Here is a 17,264-nt window from a genome sequence, read left to right as displayed (position 1 = left end):
AATATGACTGCACATTTACGCCGACATCATCCTAGTGCAAAGACAAAAACAACAAGCATGCTACTAACTTTAGCCGAGTCATTTAGACAGCTGTTAGCACATGATTCTCCTTATGCTGCTGAGAATATAGCCCAGAAGAAGCGGATAGTATAGCTTTTATTTTGGAAAGAGCCATTTCTCTGTAATAAACTCTCTTTTCCAAAGATGAGTGATTCCTCAATCAGATACAGGGCTTGCAATATCGCTAGCCCGACGTCCCGGTGCTAGAGATTTTTTTCAGTCGGGCTACCAAAATCTTTCTCTTCCCTGCCCGTCGGGCTATTGTAGGAAGAAAAATATATGTCAATGCTTTTGCATTCTTTCAGAAATGTAGCTGGGTAATTATGTCATTGGCATCGGTGAGCCACTGTCAATATGTGACATATTGAAATCGTGTTTGAATTTGCGCTTGTTTTTTTGCTTTCACTTTGCAATCGCGCGAACTGTGTATAGAGAGCGACAGCACTGATCTGTGAGTGATGAAAATTTGTGCACCAATTCCTCTGACATCGTCTTATTAATCGTTAGCTTACTATGCAAACATGACGCAGCAAGCTTAAACATGTGAGAGGTTGATCGCGCAGAGAATCGCTGAGCTTATGTGAGTGAGTGTGTAAAAGCATTTCAGTTCTGCTGAGCCAAATAAGACAGGTCAGGGTGAAGAAGTGACAGCCAAAGAAAAGCTTACCACAAAACGGAGAAGTTATGACAAATCAGACTATAAGGCAAAAAGAAAGTGCAGCTTCATGGTTTTATGGACAAAAGAATTTCTGTGGCTGCAATATGACGAGCTAAATAACCAGGGCTGCACATAAGTGGTCCGCAGGTGCGCATTCGCTGTCAAAATAAAAAACGCGCACAAGGGTTAGGGTTAAATTTAAAAACTGTACTTTTGAGTTAAAATATATATTTATAATTTTAATAAATGACAAATTAAAAAGGCATGAACATTTTTTTTGTATCGAAAAAATATCGAACCGTGACACCAAAGTATCGAACCGAACCGAACCGTGAATTTTGTGTATCGTTGCACCCCTAATATATATATATTTGCCTCATTTTATGCACTTCATTCTCCTGTCCAGCATATTGTATGACTTTGCAGACTCTTTAATGTTTTCTACTTCAACAAATTGTTCATTTATATTTCAACCAGTGATCCTGATCTTGAATTCAGTGTACAATAAACATCTGGCTTATTAACAACCAAATAATGGCTACCTGATATTTTATAACACAGTACATGTGACTGGGTCTCCCCTGGGGCCTCCTCCCGGTGGGACATGCCTGCAACACCTCACCCAGGATGCATCCTAGTCATTTGCCCGAACCACCTCAATTGGCTCCTTTCAGTGTGGAAGAGAGCGGCAATACCCTGAGCTCCTGAGCTACGAGCTCCTCACCTTCTCTCTAAGGGAGAGGCCGTCACCCTTCGGACAACAACATGACATAAAAACTTTATTTATAAACACTGAGCTCTAATACTGCTGCTGTGGTTGGATCAGTGAAAACGCAGCAATCACAGCACACATAAAAATATTTAGCTTATAGTTTTAAATATGCAGCGAGCTCAAACTTTCTATGTTTCTACATTGAAGCATCACACACACACACACACACACACACACACACACACACACACACACACACACACACACACACACACACACACACACACACACACAGATGACAAGCTACAACTATGTAAAGCAGGCTCTTAGTGTATTGGCTCCTGGCTGGTTCTAGTTCTGATTGGCTCTTATTTTTTAACTTTTAGCTCCACCTCTTTTTGATCCTTTGTCTCACTCCTTCACTTTTCTGATGGCCTGCCTCTCCCAGAGAGCGAGAGAGAGACTCTGCACGTGCATTTTTGTGCATTTTTGTGACGCACACATAAAGACTCTTCTGAGAGAGCACACAGTTCGTGGTGGCGAGTCATCCCTGATGGGTGGACTCTGCGCCGTTAGTCAGGTCTTTGTTGTTCACAGCAGGCAACAATGACCAGTACATGTTGTAAACACAGCAGCCTGCTACACCAATCACACCACAGACTGTACCACACCATCCACATCAAGTCTCAATAAAAATGTCCTTTTAACACCTCATCAGGCAAGTTGTAATCAAATTTTTACCAAACCAACAATCAGTTGACACTGATTAAATCAAACCTGAGAACCAGAGTTATATAAATAAATTTTGTAGCTAAATTCCTCTATTTTATGTATAATTAAGAGAGCGCTACAGCCCTTTTCAGCCAGCTATAAAGACATGAATGGGGTCCTCTGATCAAATATAATTGTCGTTATTTTTAGTCTCCTATTTCATCCTAGTTTATGTTTATGGTTGCACCAGCCTGACATTTGACAACAGGCTGTTTTACAAAATTGTACAACCTGCGTCCACAGACACGTTTTAATGCACAGATCAATCCATCTGGGTTTATTTGGGGCCACCAACAACATATAATTAAAGCTTTATAGTATCACATCTGGTCATTTCTGAGCCTGCTTTGTGTTCATTGCACATTAGAAAATGGTCTGACTGCTTATTTTTCTAACATGGCTGCATAACACACATTCAGTAGACCCTTTCACACCCCTTCAGTATATTTTCCTTGCCACTGTTCTTTTAGAGGCTGTTGGCAGGTTGTGATGCACACTGAGGCTTCAGTTTTGCCACAGAAAACATGAGGGAAGCGTGTAGAAAGAGAAAATGACATGTGAGCTCAAACAGAACATTTTGTTTCTCAATGTGAAATGGAAATAAATTTACTAAACAAAATTATTCGGGAAAGTTTGTGCCGACTTCCATGACACAAGTTCATCCCTGCAATTTTGCAAGCAAAATGAACCCAGTGCTTATTTCAATTTTACTTTTGGCTTTGAAGCCTGACTACATTAACCACGTGCTTTAATGTTATGTCACCAACATGTCCTTTTAGTGTGAGATAAATCTATCAGCAGCTTGTGTTATAACTCTTGGTTAGTTTTAATATAGCCATTTATTTACCTTTATCTATACCCACATTAAGTGAACTTACCTGGGTGGTTTACTCTCCATTACAGACCACATTACATCAGCATAATCAGCTTCAGTATCACAGAGAGATAATGTGTACTTAACATGTATGAACTGTGAAGGCAACAGTAGTTTTTAATATTTCATGTGGTCTTTGCTGATGCTCTCAAAACTCACGTGAAACATGGAGGTGTGGGGGTTGGAGTGCATTAAAGATGATGGGCGGAGTAAAAATCCAGGGTGTGGTAATCAAATTGTATTTACATGATGTCATTTGCATGAGATGCAGTGACAGAAGAATGAGGGAGTCAGCAGGAGGTGTTCCTCGATTTATTTCAAGCAATAACTGAGGAGGAAGCACAGGCTAAGGCTCATCACACCAGTCGGCTGAACCAGCATGAAGACCCTACTTTGGAAAATGCTCTTTATTGTAAATGCCTCGCCATACCTGACAGGGCAGAAATTTGGTAAACATGTGTACGTGCAAAACAGGTTGAACTGGAATGCTGCTCAACAGTACTGCCAAACCAATTACGCTGATCTTTCCCCTCTAAGTACAAGTTGGGAAGAGAAGCAACTGAGAAAAGCAACCCTGGGAAAAGTTTCTGGTGAGTTCTGGATCGGTCTCTACAAAACAGGCACATACTGGAAATGGTCAGGAGGAGGATATGAAACCAGCATAGTTTGGGATGAGTCCCAACCATCTACATATTATGATCTTTTTGTTCGTGTGTGCTGGGACGGCTGTACCATGGGGACGGGATGGTTTGCTTCCTCACCATTGAGAGAACTGCCCTTTTTCTGCTTCAGCACAACAGTGATGGAGGAGAAGATGGCTTGGGAGGAAGCATTGGAGTACTGTAAAGAGACACACGCTACGCTCACAAGTCTGACCTCTGAGACCGAGAACCTTTTGACCCTGAAAGAGATCCAGCAGGGCACCGTCACCGATCGGGTGTGGATCGGGCTGTGCTTCCTGGCTGATCGCTGGCTGTGGGTGGACGGCAGCCCTCTGATATACGAGGCCTGGTCAGTAGGGGATCGGGAGCACCAGTGTCCAGGTCGAAATTACTGTGGAGCTATAAACAAAAACGGAGTGTGGGAGAATCTGGACTGCAAAGAGAAACTCAGTTTCATTTGCGTGTAAATCCCAATTGCATTTGAGCTGTTAAAGCAAAGGTTTCTTTCTCAGTTTTTGTTTCTCTAGTTTTTGTGCTGAGATTTAGAGTCATCCGGTTTTTCTTTCATCCTATGTAGCGCAGAATGACAAACATACAACACGAATGTCTGTCAGCTTTATTTTTCTAAAAACAAATGTAGAAAAAGTGTGAGAATGTTTATTAGAATTTAACTTTGATGTAAAAATTCATTTAGAAACTTTTGCATGTGTAAAAGACTTAAAAATGGATTCTCATAGGTTTGCCAACCGTTTTGGTTTTTAATCTTTAGTGAAGTGGCATTACTTAACGTCATCTTTTAATGTTAGGCTGGTTCAAGAGAAAGGCTTCCTACATGCTGTGCTGCTGTATAAATGTTTCCCACAAAGAGCCAGAGAAGATCTGTTCTTTCTTAACCATATTCATCAATAACCAGCTGCTGATCCAGTGTGTTCCTCAGTCTGTGGAGGTACTCCAGTTCCACAGTCTTGGCCTGCAGCTGGTGACAGCATTCATCATTCTACTCTGCAGCATTTCAGTTTAATCCAGGCTTATTTACATGGCAACAATTTTAACAACCTATAGTGGAAAGCCCCAACAATCAAGCGACCCCCTATGAGCAAGTACTTTGTGGCGTTAGACAGAAAAAACTCCCTCTTAGCAGGAAGAAACCTCCAGCCGAACAGGCTCAGGCAGGAGAGGTCATCTGCCATGACTAGTTAGGAGGAGTGAGGGGAGGGGAAAAGAAAAAGCGAGCAGCCCAGAGCTTCCAGCTGCGAGTGCTGATTAGAGTGGCCATCCAGTTCACAGGGGATCTTCAGAGCACAAAAAGGCTTCTGATGCAGTCCAGCTGCAGTGGATTGAAGTGCGCCTGATATCGGAGGAGAGACCTGAGACAACTGATTGATGCTGAGGACCGTTTTCAGCAAGGGATTCAGCAGGAGGCTAGCAGACTGAAGACTGACTGAACATTCAAAATAAAAGTTTGGAGTGTAGTAGATAATAAATTTGTCTTTGATGGTCTTAGCATGAGAACAGATTGCACAATACATTAGTTATAAATATAATGTTATGGCTTTGGGTGCCAAAATGAATTAAATAAAACATCAATAAATAATTAAATTAATGTCATTAGTTAATTAAATGTCTCATTAATTAACACTGAATATTAAATATATAAACAAATTCATTTCATTTAAAATATTAAATACATTTAAAATTTTAATTGATAACACATTTAATTATTTAATGATGCCCTCCATACATTCTGTGGGAAACTGTATATGATAACATGCAGATGCCTCATCATTGTTCTCACAGGCTAGCCCTAGATAATATCTATTGAATGTGACTGTGTTTAATAGCAACATGCATGTTCTGTCAGTAACGTGGATCACATTGTAGTCGGTATGGTTTAGGAGAGATGTTCTGGATACAAAACTGCAAATAAAATGATCAAACATCAAACTCCCCTTCATTTATAACACAAAGTCAAAATCATTTTTGGAAACAACAAAAACAGAAACAGGAGATTTTTATTCAACTTAAAAATCAGACAGGCACAGCATCTGTCTGAGCAAACACGCGCACAGACAGAGTGTCTACCATAACACTGAATGCAGGACAGTCACAACAATGGAGGTGAGGTGGTGGGAATTATGGCACAGCTCAAGTTAAGACAGCAAACATGGAGGCTTTTAAATGAACTCCTACTTCACTACCTTTTTCCTTTAAACAGCCTGTAGGTCTGAAGAGACGCTCAGCGCCTCACTTTCATTAAACTGGGCTTATCTGCTGACTCACAGGAAGCCATTATTATAAACTCCTATCACGTAAAACACACAATTACTTCTTGGTGGCAACCATCGCTGTTCTAAGATGGCACCGAGTGGTCTTTCAGTTTGCATTTTATGTACAGACACAAAGACATTATTCTCTATTATACCACCTCTTCGTTTATATTAATAATAAATAACATCTATGCAAACACTCTACAGGAATTCATTAGTGTGACCCTTTTTTTTGTTAAATCAGCAACTCTGTATTAAGTCACATATTTACAATTCCAGAATGAGGCTGTACAAAGACAAGATCCACAGCTCCATCACCGGTATGGACTCTTTATAAACATGTCAGCGCAATGATTAAGCAATGCTTCACTTGGAAGCTTAATATTCTGGAAATACTGTTTGATCAGAGGAGGTACCTGACTTCAGCAAAACCTGAAATACTTAAATGACTTCAACTTCGCCTGGTAACCTAAATATATATATATATGTGTACTAAGAAAATAAATTTGTGAAAGTGCTCATTTAAATGCAGGGTGAAGGGCAACCTGCAGCGCCTTTAAAGGTGGAGTTTTCTTTTAAACGCAGAAATCTGTGTTTACATTCAGTGTTTCCTACAAAAATCAAATCCCTCATCATAAAATAAAGTCAAAGTTGCCTTTTTTTAAATTATATTTTATATATATATATATATATATATATATATATATATATATATATATATATAAATAAAATGCTACTCCTGTGTGCAGAAAACAAGCAAAACTACCGAGAATCAAAACCACAGTGCTACTGAGAAGCTCCACAGGTTGTCTCAAAATGAAAAATCCTACAAATAATCAAACAATTTATTTATAAAATTCATTTAAAATAAAAAAAAAAAAATCCATAAAATCCTGACTTTTTTGTTGGGTTTTTCTCGTGAGATGAAATCACTGCTATTCATTGATTTAGCTACAGATGTGGCTATCATTACGCCGAGTCGAAAACGCACCATAGTTTTATATAAACGTAGCTAGCAAAGTTTTAAGCAATACAGCAACAAAGGCTTTAACACAGTTATTAGCATTGGCCTCCATTTTCCCATAATGCAGCTGTGTGAGTACTGATTGTCTGAGCCTGAAACAAATAAACTTCTCTGCTTCTTAAAAAAAAAAAGAGATCAGTCAGCAAGTACGAAACATTGCTCAATCTTGTCAGAACAAATATGGCAGAACCTGCAGTGCTTTGCTTCTTCATCGGATGTAAGTGACACCAGCTTATTGAGTGTCTCGTTCGTTTCTACGGTATTTTAAAACATCGTCAAAGGCAACTCTGTTAGCCAGAAGAGCCACTGGCCCCGTTTTCTGATCGCTAGTAGCCATACCTCAGGAACATAAATATTAGGAGGGACGAGTTCACTTCACAGCAGGGAGTGTCACTACAGTCCGAGACGGACATAAGAGTGCTTCAGGTGTAACATCACAGTCCCAAACAGTTTCACACACACACAGCAAACACACAAACAGAGCACTCTTACTCATGTGTTTCAGGCATTTATCCACCTGCTTCCTTTGCTTATTATCTTGTTACTGCTGGCTCACTGACCCTGTAAGCTCCTCAGCTCCATTTACTTCTTAGATGATAATAATAATAATAATAATAATAATAATAATACAGAAGTATCCTCTTATAGCTCTTTCCCTTCTCTTGCAGCTAAAAACTTTTGCTCTTCAGGATTTGAGGCCCATTCGAGCCATCAGCTGTTCATACACAGTCCAAGCCATGGCAGCCATGAGAGTGCGTCGAAGAGACCTGGGCACAGCTCCACGAAAAAACCCAGCCATGCCGTGCTCCTGAAGGAAAGGCCAGAGCAGCAATCCTCAGTTAGATGTTATATAATAGTGAAAGTGTTGCTTCTTACTGAAAAACACAACAAGAACGTGAGTACACACCATGTAGATGCAGCGAACTGCACCTGCTGTGCTACAGTGGGAGGGTCTGACTTGAATGTGAGTCTTCACTACATCTGCAGGCTGCGTTACTACTGATGCCATGACACCCGCAATCACCCCACAGCTGAAGTTCACCAGCGGGGCGTAGGGCGCCGAGGTCACCTCTGAGAGAAGAGAACCCGAGGATGTCAGATGATTTAAATAAAAACAATCAGTCAAACCACAGAAAGAGAAAAATACGTGGAAAACATTAAACATCACAGTTTCACAAAGAGCTGCGATGATTCATTGAGTAACTCGATTATAAAGCATATTCGACACAAATTTCTTGCTGTGATGTTTTAATGTTTAAAACTCTGTAGCGAGCATTTCACCCACATTTTTATTGGCATGTAAATACAGTGAGAGGGTTTTTGACAGATGTTGTTTTTGGGTAAAATACTAAAAATATTGCAGTTTCTAAAAATGTTACACCATGAAGCAGTGGATTGTTAAAGACCTGTGCTTTTCTCTTTTGAATATTTATTATGGCTCATTAATAAGACAAAAGTATTTATCAGTATTTAAAGTGTGAAAGGGTATTTTGAGAACGGCTGCCTTATCCCATTACTCTATTAATCGATACTCAATTAATTAAATGTTTGATAGCGGCAGCCCTAATGTACATCACCAATTCACTTGGCCACACCCCTAACAGTAGCTTGCAATTACAAGGCAAGAACCCATTTTTAGACAGTAATTACAAGTTACTATTAGGAGAAATGGGATGCTCTGTAACACAGGCCTGCCATCATCTTAATAATACTGTTTAATTACAGAGTAAGAAGGGGAAACAGGATATTCTATATTAAAGCCTTCACTCCTAATAGTAACTTGCAATTACCATGTAAGAACCCCTTTTGCACATTGCAATTAAAATCCCTCACATCCCCTCAATGATACTGTGCACCTACAACAAGAGACAGAAGTAAGGTTACACAATAATAAAACATGAACCTCTAATATTACTAGATAATTAGAATTTACAAAAGGAAAACAACCTTCTTTCTTACAATATACTCACAGTATAATTATTGTTACTCAGTTTTTTTCTCTCTACCTACATTTTAAGCATTTGCCATAAACCATTTAATTTGTTTACACGGTAAAAGTTGGGAAACTACATCAGAGTCGTATTATGAAGCGCTACCAAGACATCAGTGCTCACAGTGAGGGTTTTCCACAACATGTTGCTTCATATGTTTTACATCAAGTGCTTTTAGCACAAAAAAGGTGTGAAATGGAAAGAAATTGTGAAAATGGGAATGCATCAAGTTCAGGATTTTTGCTCATAATTAAATAAAAGTTCTCTTATTCACAAGGGGCCGTCACAGCGGGCATCTCCGCATATCTTGACTGGGTAGATTTTTACCCTGGCTGGTCTTTCTGACACAACCACAAAGGGATTTGTGTCTGCTCTCAAGACTGAATCCAGGATCTTTCGTGTGTTATGTGAATGCAGAAACTGCTACACGATGGAGGGACTTGTCAAAGAAAATAAAGGACTTTCTCTAATGGTTCATATAAGCTGGGCTACCTTCTGTGGTGGACGTGAATAAATGTGATTGTGCAGCATACAGCTGCTTGCAGAATTTTTAGCCACCCAATTTACTTCTTCAGTCATTCATTATCAGTCTGTGCGCAGCTTTACTGATTTTGCTCACAGAACGAACTGTACAAGCACTAAATCCACCCGATTGATTTTCTGCACAAGCGTTAAAACACTAATGCAAATTTCTGCATTATGTTCCTGGCAAAACATAACTCTTCACATTTTTCTTAACCTCCATTTTGATCTGCTGACTGAGTGTGACTCTCACCTTGAGGCAGCGCTCTCTTGGCCTGGCTGTAAAACATGACGTAGATGCCGGAGAAAGGAGCGTCGCGGAGCAGCGTGGCAGTCAGCCCAGAAAACAGAGCCCTGATTCCCTCCGTCTCATACATACTCCTCAGAGCACCGGGCACACTCACATAACTGTAAAAGCCACTCTGAAAAACACAGAAAAATTGAAATGAAATGTCTTTAATCATGCGGTTGATTGAGTGACAATAGATGTAAATGACTGCCTTTGTATCCACACTACGTGTCTCCACAGAAAAGAGGGTCATAATAAAATAGAGCAAAAACCTCTGACTAAAAGCAGTTCCACAACTTTATTTTAAAAACAGATGTGAGAAGATTAGTAGATATTTCATCTCTGACCATCTGGCGTCAGAGTCTGTTAGCTGGTAGATACCTCGAAGCGCGTCTTGATGACTGTGAATGGTAACATGCAGACTCCGGCCACAGCTCTGGCACCCGCTCCGAGCAGAACTGCCTCGCCAGCATTGGGAGCTCGGTCCAGGAAGAAGTGCTGCTTCAGGGAGTAGAAGGTGCTGAAGTAGATACCCACCCCAGGGATGCAGCGCACAAATGACTGCAGAGGGAGAACAGTTTTTGTTGTCTTGGTTAAAAACAAAGGCATAATTTACATGGGTTTCTTAGAGGGGAGCATGCGCTATGAGTTTGAGTGTTGGTGGGAGAATAAAATTTCAATTCAGTTTATTTATATAGCGTCAAAATACAACAACAGTCGCCCAAAAGTTCTATTTATTCTAAGGTAAAGACCGTACAATAATCAAAAGAAAACCCCAAGAATCAGACGACTCCTTATGAGCAACCACTTGGTGACAGTGGGAAGGAAAAACTCCCTTTTAAAAGGAAGAAACCTCTGGTAGAACCAGGCTCAGGGGAAGGGCAGCCATCTGCGTACAAACATGCAACAAACAGGATTTGTTGTAAATAATGAAAACGGTGCATTCAGTTGCTCACCGGTGAAACACCTTTCCACAGACTGAAGAACTTCTCTGTCCTAATAACATTGATGAAAACGCTAAACATTCCCACCTTGGGTGCGCTGCAAGACAAAATTTTGAAATCAATACAAACAAATTAAATTGTGCAAACAAATAAAACAAAACAAAAAAAACATTACACTCTACTGTGCAAAAAAACTTAAGCCTCCTCTAATTTATAGTTTGCTTCCAAGGAGCCAGGCTTTCTGAAGGTCTTCCAAAGTTTTTTTATTTGGAAATTGGCTGCTTTTCCACCAATTTTCAGTCCAGTCCTTGTACCCGACCACTTTCAGGAACTTGTTTGTTTGTAGACACAACACTGGTTCATCCTTTGAGTTACGTGTCTTATTTTATGCTCTAATGACTCAGGTCAGTGTTAAGTGGCTTAACAAACCAAAAAATAAATAACTTAACAAAAATTTAATTCTAAATTGTATCTTTAGGCACGGCGGTTAGCACTGTTGGTCATGAGTTCGACTCCATCTTTCTGTGTGGAGTTTGCATGGGTCCTCTTCCTCCCACAGTCCTAAGAACTGTAGTTAGTGGGGCTAGATTCATTGGTGATTCTAAATTGCCCCCAAGCATGAACGTGAGTGCAAATGGTTGTCTGTCTCTCTGTGTTAGCAGATTGGCGACTTTTCCTGGGTGTACCCCGCCTCTTGCCTCTAACTGGTATAGGCTCCGGCCCATACCAGATAAGGATAAGCTAAGTGGATGGATGGATCTTTAGGGACTTTTTTAAGAGCAGCCTGTCATAAAAACACATCATTTGTTCCCATTTTCTTTACTTAAATCTAGAGACCACAGTTTGACAGGCATGAAACACTATTTTTGCACCAAGAAGGTGATTGCCAAAGAGCTATTAGCTGAAAATTCAACATGTTCAGCGTGATGTGTTCTTAGGAAAATGGATTGGCCTCCCCAGAGCCCAGACCTCAGCAGTGACCTCAACCTTAACAGAGAACAGAACAAAGGGCAGCCAACATCCAAAGGAGAGCCTTGAACGTCCTTGAAGCCTGGAGAACTATCCCTGAAGACTACTGAAAGAAATGACAAGAAAATTTGCCCAGCAGAGTTCAGACTGTCTTGACGGATTAAAGCAGCTACACCAAATATTGTACAGTTCTAATGACTTGAAAGTCAAACTATTTCCATACACTGCTCCACTAGTTTTCAATTTTCAAAGCAAAACATAAATAAATGAGGGGTGGCCCAAGACTTTTGCACAGTACTGTAAACACTCAAAGACATGCTGACAATAAATGGTTACAGCTGTGGTGAATCACTACTGTGAAATCAATTACCACAGAAATGATCCTTCTGGAGCTCTGTGCTAAAGAAAGGCCTCCACATGTGAAATAAATAAAACTCCACTTTTAAATGTTTACATTTGCTGTTCTCAGTGGCTGTAATTGCAACCCAGCAGCCTGACAGCATAATTACATCCTGCTGGTGTGACTAATTGCCCCATATGGGTCATACCAAGAGATTGAGGTTGGCACTGCCAGAAGATTTTGTCCTCTTATGCTTTTTATGTGTATGTGAGTGGGTTAAAGTCAGAAAAAGAGAGGGGGAGAGAAAAAAGTATAAAATCAGAGGCATGGTGATGTACACGTGTCTGATGTACATGCAGGTGAAATGTTCTCACTGTGTATCTGTGTGAATGTGTGTGTGCACACACACCCGGGCTTGGCATTGTTCTGCAGGGTCTGCAGTCGTGTCTTCACCAGATCCAAAGGCTGGAAGAGGAGTGTAGAGCAGGTGCCACTGAGGGAGCCACACATAAAGGCTTTGAGAGCTGGGTGAGCCTGAGGACAACGACAGACATAAAGAAGGACGATGGAGACCGACAGAGAGACGAGGAAAAGGAAGGATGGGAGAAAACCAACGAGAGGACAAGCGAGGAAGTGACATGAGAAAGAAATGGCGGACCAGAAAAGAGGACAGAGACAGAAAACAGACAAGAAGGGAGATAAAGCAGAAAGAAATGTAAAGGATTAGTCACAGAGTAAAGAGGATAACGAGAAAAATATGCCGTTCAGCATCTTCTTCGCCACTGGTCACCTCTTGCTGAATGGCAGAGAAATCTGTATATATTCATTCTCAAACAACTATGCATAAAAACAGCTTGACAAAGCAAAGAAAATATCATATCATAAATATACATGAATTGGACTTGGGATTAAAATCTAAATATGTTTGTGTGACATTTCCACTGCAATAAAACACCCTGTAGCACAGAGCAGAGGCCAGGTTCCTACACAGTGGAGATGATGGAGATGTGTAGAGACAGTTCACTCACTCACTCACTCACAGACACACACACACTGTCTGTTGCATAGAATTAAAGTGAGACTGAACATTATCAGTGGGTACATGCCTTGTAGACAAAAAGGCAGGCAGAATGTGACACGCAGACAGGGGCTAAATTTAGCTACACCTGAAGGTAAACTGTTAAACAGAAATTATATCAATTGGCAAAAATAAATAAATATTCCAACAACAATAACAAACCACAAATAATCATAATCAGCCTTCTATACGTTGCCTTTACAGACACACACACACACACGAGACACTTTAAATCACACGTTAAGCACAAAGATGCTGTCCTACCTTCCCCGGGATGCCCGGGGCTCGGCTCTGAGAATCCTGTTTTTCCTGCATTTTGCCCACTTTCACCTCCCTCTATCTGTGATGCTGCTCTTACAAATAACATATTATAAAATAAACCTCCATCTCTTACAAACCTTCCCTTCGCTCACTCGCTCTCGCCAACCTACAATGGCTTTTCTCCTGCTTCCCGTCCTCCCTCCCCCATTTCAGCAGCCAAAGCAGAAGCTTAATCTAGCCCACGTTTTTCTACGGGCTTCTATCTTTATCTTTCAAACACACACACACTCGCGCGTCTGTATTTGGTGCTCGCCCCTCTGTATAGCTCAGTGCTAAAATGCATTTTTTTCAAATAGCATGAGTCATGGAGCAGTTCACGTGGACTTTACATTTAGGTCAAAAATAAGGATGCTAGTTTTAGTTTTAACAGGAGAAAATATGAAGCTATACACTGAGTCACTTTATTAAGAATAGCTGTTCAACTACTCGTTAATGCAAATATCTAATTAATGTAAACATGGCCAAGACGACCTGCTGAAGTTCAAACAGAGCATCAGGATAGGGAAGAAATTTAATGTAAGTGACTTTCAACATGACACTGCTGTTGGTGCCAAACAGGCTGGTCTGAGGATTTCAGAAAATGCTGATCTTCTGGGATTTTTCCTACACAGTCATCTCCAGGGTTTATAGAGAACGGTCCAAAACAAAGGAAAACAAATCCAGTGTGTGACAGCAAAAATGCCTTCCTGGTGTCAGAGGTCAGAGAAGAACGAACACACTGCTTTGAGCTTTAACTAAAGCAACAGTAACTCAGATAACTACTCGTTACAACGCAAGTATGCAGAAGAGCATCTCTGACCAAACAACAGGTCAAACCTTGACGCAGATGGGCTAGAGCAGCAGAAGATCACAATGTAGCCAGTCCATAGATAAGGAAATAGGAAAAAGAGGCTATAATTCACATGGGCGTCGATTTGCACCAATACTGGACAATACACGATTGAAGAAATTCAATTCAATCTTATTCTAAGAGTTTTAAGGTGCTTTACATTGTAAGGTAAAGACCCTACAATAATACTTTGAAAATAGACAAAACCCCAACAATCAAGTCGAGACCCTATGAGCAAGCAGATGAGTCTGGTTGGATGAGTCTCAATTTCTGCTGTCAGATTTGGACAGTAGGGTTAAAAATTGGTGTAAACCACATGATAGCATGCTCTTTTTGGTGTAATGTGTGTTATATTTTGTGTGTGTGATGACTTTGGGCCTCATAGTACCAACATAATAGAGCATTGTTTAAATGTTACTGCCTATCTGAGTATTGTTGCTAAAACAATTCATCACTTTAGGATTACAGTGTACAAGCCTGTACCTAATGAAGTCGCCTGTGGGTCTATACTGTCATACAAGGTGTGCATTTCCCTAGAAATACTGAGAGCTACAATTGAAATGGCATTTCTATAAGTAAGCGACAGACATCACTCATGTTTCCCTGCGCTAAAAATCCCAACTGTTATACGAGGGAAATGTGTCGCATCAGGTAATTGACCATTTGTCTGCATGCTGTCAATGACAAACATGGCAGCACTCACCGCTGCCAACTCCATCTTTGAGCTGGATGCTGAGCCGGACGGGTCCAGTTTCTCCTGTGCTGCCGCCGCCGTTTTGAAACCGGTTAGGTTAGGCCACAGTGGATTCAAACTGGAGAAATCAGATGGCGGCCATGAGTCACATTTCAAAACATTGAGGTTGCCGGTGTAGCGGCTAATTTAGCTGGCTAGCTAGCTGTCACCAGTGTGGTAAGGTGAAGTTAGGACATCGGCCAACATTCACAAGCCAGCTGTTCTTAAGTCATATAACTGCCTTAAAGCGACCAAAGATGTGAGCTCCAACAGGCAGATTAGTTTCAGATATTCAGAAAAAGTCACTCAAACACATCTAGCGACTAGCTAGCCTGGTAACGTAGCATGCTAGCTCCTCTTACCTGTTGTTGCAGTGTTTCAGGGATCGCTGGAGGTGACAGCCACCGCTGTTAGCTGAAGAAAGTCCATTATTTTATATTTACTGCGATAGTCTGAAAACATTTCCTTTAACCCAGCGTTACCTTTAACACGTTAACGCCGCCTGACAGGGCTAGCTCAACGACGTTAGTGTTAGCTAGCCAACTTCGTGAGTTGTGCGAAATAAAATGTAACGCTAACACGTCTGAGTGTGAGTTCCAAATAAACCGGGTGTGTCTTCAGTCAGACCACGATCACTAAACACGGGAGTGGTGAAACATCACATGTACCTGCTGCGGCTGTTAGTGAGCGGGCGGTAAAGTTCACCTGCAGGGCAAAGCCGACACACACAACTAGGGTATGTGTGTGCGTGTGTTGTCAAACATGTTATGTATCGAGGTTAGTGTGGCAGATATCCATCTTTTTTTTTTCTTATTGAGATCCTTTATTTGACTTTTTCTACATAATTGAGTTTATCTGCTTACAGTGATTTATCATTTATTTATCTATTTCTGTCACAGTCACTTTTATTTGGCTATAATTGTATTTCGGCCGTTTTGCTATAGCAGAACGTATCCTTTACGTATAAAAACAGTTTGCCGATTTTAAACTTAAATGTTTAAATATTAGAATTATTTAAACATAGATAATTTGAATATCTCCTAGTTTTTATTTTAGAGCACAAACCAGGACATGCATGCACTGTAAAATGTAAGTTTCTGTATTTCTGACAATAGCCTCAAGATGGCGCTGCTGTTCCACAGAAGATGAACATTGCAACATCAACAAGGTTTATTTGATATTTTCTTTCATTATTATAGGTTTAGAATAATCACCACTTGCTGAGTATACCAGAGGGACAGCTCTGATTGAGCTGTTTAGAGAAAAAGGTAGTGACGTGTTGAGACGAGCCATGGTCGAGATATATTTGACAAAGGATTTCCAATAGCATAACATGTATTACCAAGAAGCATTATTACAAAATCATCATTGATCAAACCACTTGTGGCAAGTTTAAATGAAAGTAAACTACTTTTGGCAGCCTCCGTTTTCACAAGGGGTCACCACAGCAACATAGCTGTGCACGTCTGATTTTGTGCTGAAGGCCACAACAGTGAAACGTGAGCATGGTTGGCCAAAATAACGTCTTCCCTGAAGCTTTGCAACTGCTCCTTTGGGTACTTTGAGTACCCAACATGAAGTTGCACAACATTTTGCCCAGAAAAAACAAAACAAAACCACAACACACACACACACACACCATAACAGAGGGAACAATTTGGAAACCCCAAGATTTCAAGTTTTATAATCTGCAGCTTGTCCCACAGAACCTTTCAGTCATTATAAAGTGGACACATGATTACAGAAAGCAGCCCAAAGGCCAACTCTGAATCAACTACAGCTCAAAGTGAATAATCTCACAAGACACAAGATTCAGATGCATTTATTCTCCATTTATTTCATTTAAGGCATTTTATAAAATGTAGAACAGCCTTACAATATTGGCATCGGTGTCCTGTAATTTCTTGATTAATACAGTGGCAGGTATTTACCTAAAATAGGGCAAGTTCAGCAGGTAGAAACTAATGTGCCAATAGAAACCATTTCAGCTGCAAAGCATAGCACAAAACAGGAGACAGATCCAATACATGATGACCCAACACCAGTAAAGTATAAAGCCAGTGCGTGGGGGCTAACCACCTATATTACTGCATTCCACTTAAAGATCTGAACATTTCAGTCGTGTTTGAGTTGGGATTGTGCAATCTGGCTGAGGTATTAACAGCGTGAGGAAGGGCATACAGTACCAACGTTATACTGACACCAGCACAGTGTGAAGCA

The 17,264-nt window shown here is 40.6% G+C and overlaps 1 protein-coding gene across 2 annotated transcripts; it reads right to left on the bottom strand.

The window, feature by feature from the left end:
• Nucleotides 1-6,690: 6,690 nt before the first annotated feature.
• On the bottom strand, nucleotides 6,691-15,781 carry LOC146668342 (mitochondrial glycine transporter B-like). 2 transcript variants are annotated; one of them, XM_085410241.1, is made up of 8 exons: nucleotides 15,407-15,781; nucleotides 15,015-15,123; nucleotides 12,493-12,617; nucleotides 10,787-10,871; nucleotides 10,212-10,391; nucleotides 9,795-9,963; nucleotides 7,936-8,099; nucleotides 6,691-7,836 (listed from the first exon to the last, which is right to left on the bottom strand). In XM_085410241.1, exons 2-8 carry the CDS (start codon nucleotides 15,027-15,029, stop codon nucleotides 7,714-7,716), a joined length of 861 nt encoding a protein of 286 aa, XP_085266367.1. In that variant the 5' UTR covers nucleotides 15,030-15,123; nucleotides 15,407-15,781; the 3' UTR covers nucleotides 6,691-7,713. The 2 variants fall into 2 exon arrangements, with proteins under 2 accessions (XP_085266367.1, XP_085266368.1); XM_085410242.1 differs by lacking the exons at nucleotides 15,015-15,123; nucleotides 15,407-15,781 and adding an exon at nucleotides 13,426-13,491.
• Between the last annotated feature and the right edge of the window lie 1,483 nt (nucleotides 15,782-17,264).

The sequence above is a fragment of the Rhamphochromis longiceps genome, linkage group LG6 (genome assembly GCF_057381845.1).
Source record: "Rhamphochromis longiceps isolate RC_006_pf linkage group LG6, R_longiceps_female_GT1.1, whole genome shotgun sequence".
NCBI lineage: Eukaryota > Metazoa > Chordata > Actinopteri > Cichliformes > Cichlidae > Rhamphochromis > Rhamphochromis longiceps.
The sequence above is the reverse complement of the archived record's forward strand: the minus strand, read 5'-3'. Positions and strand labels throughout refer to the sequence as shown.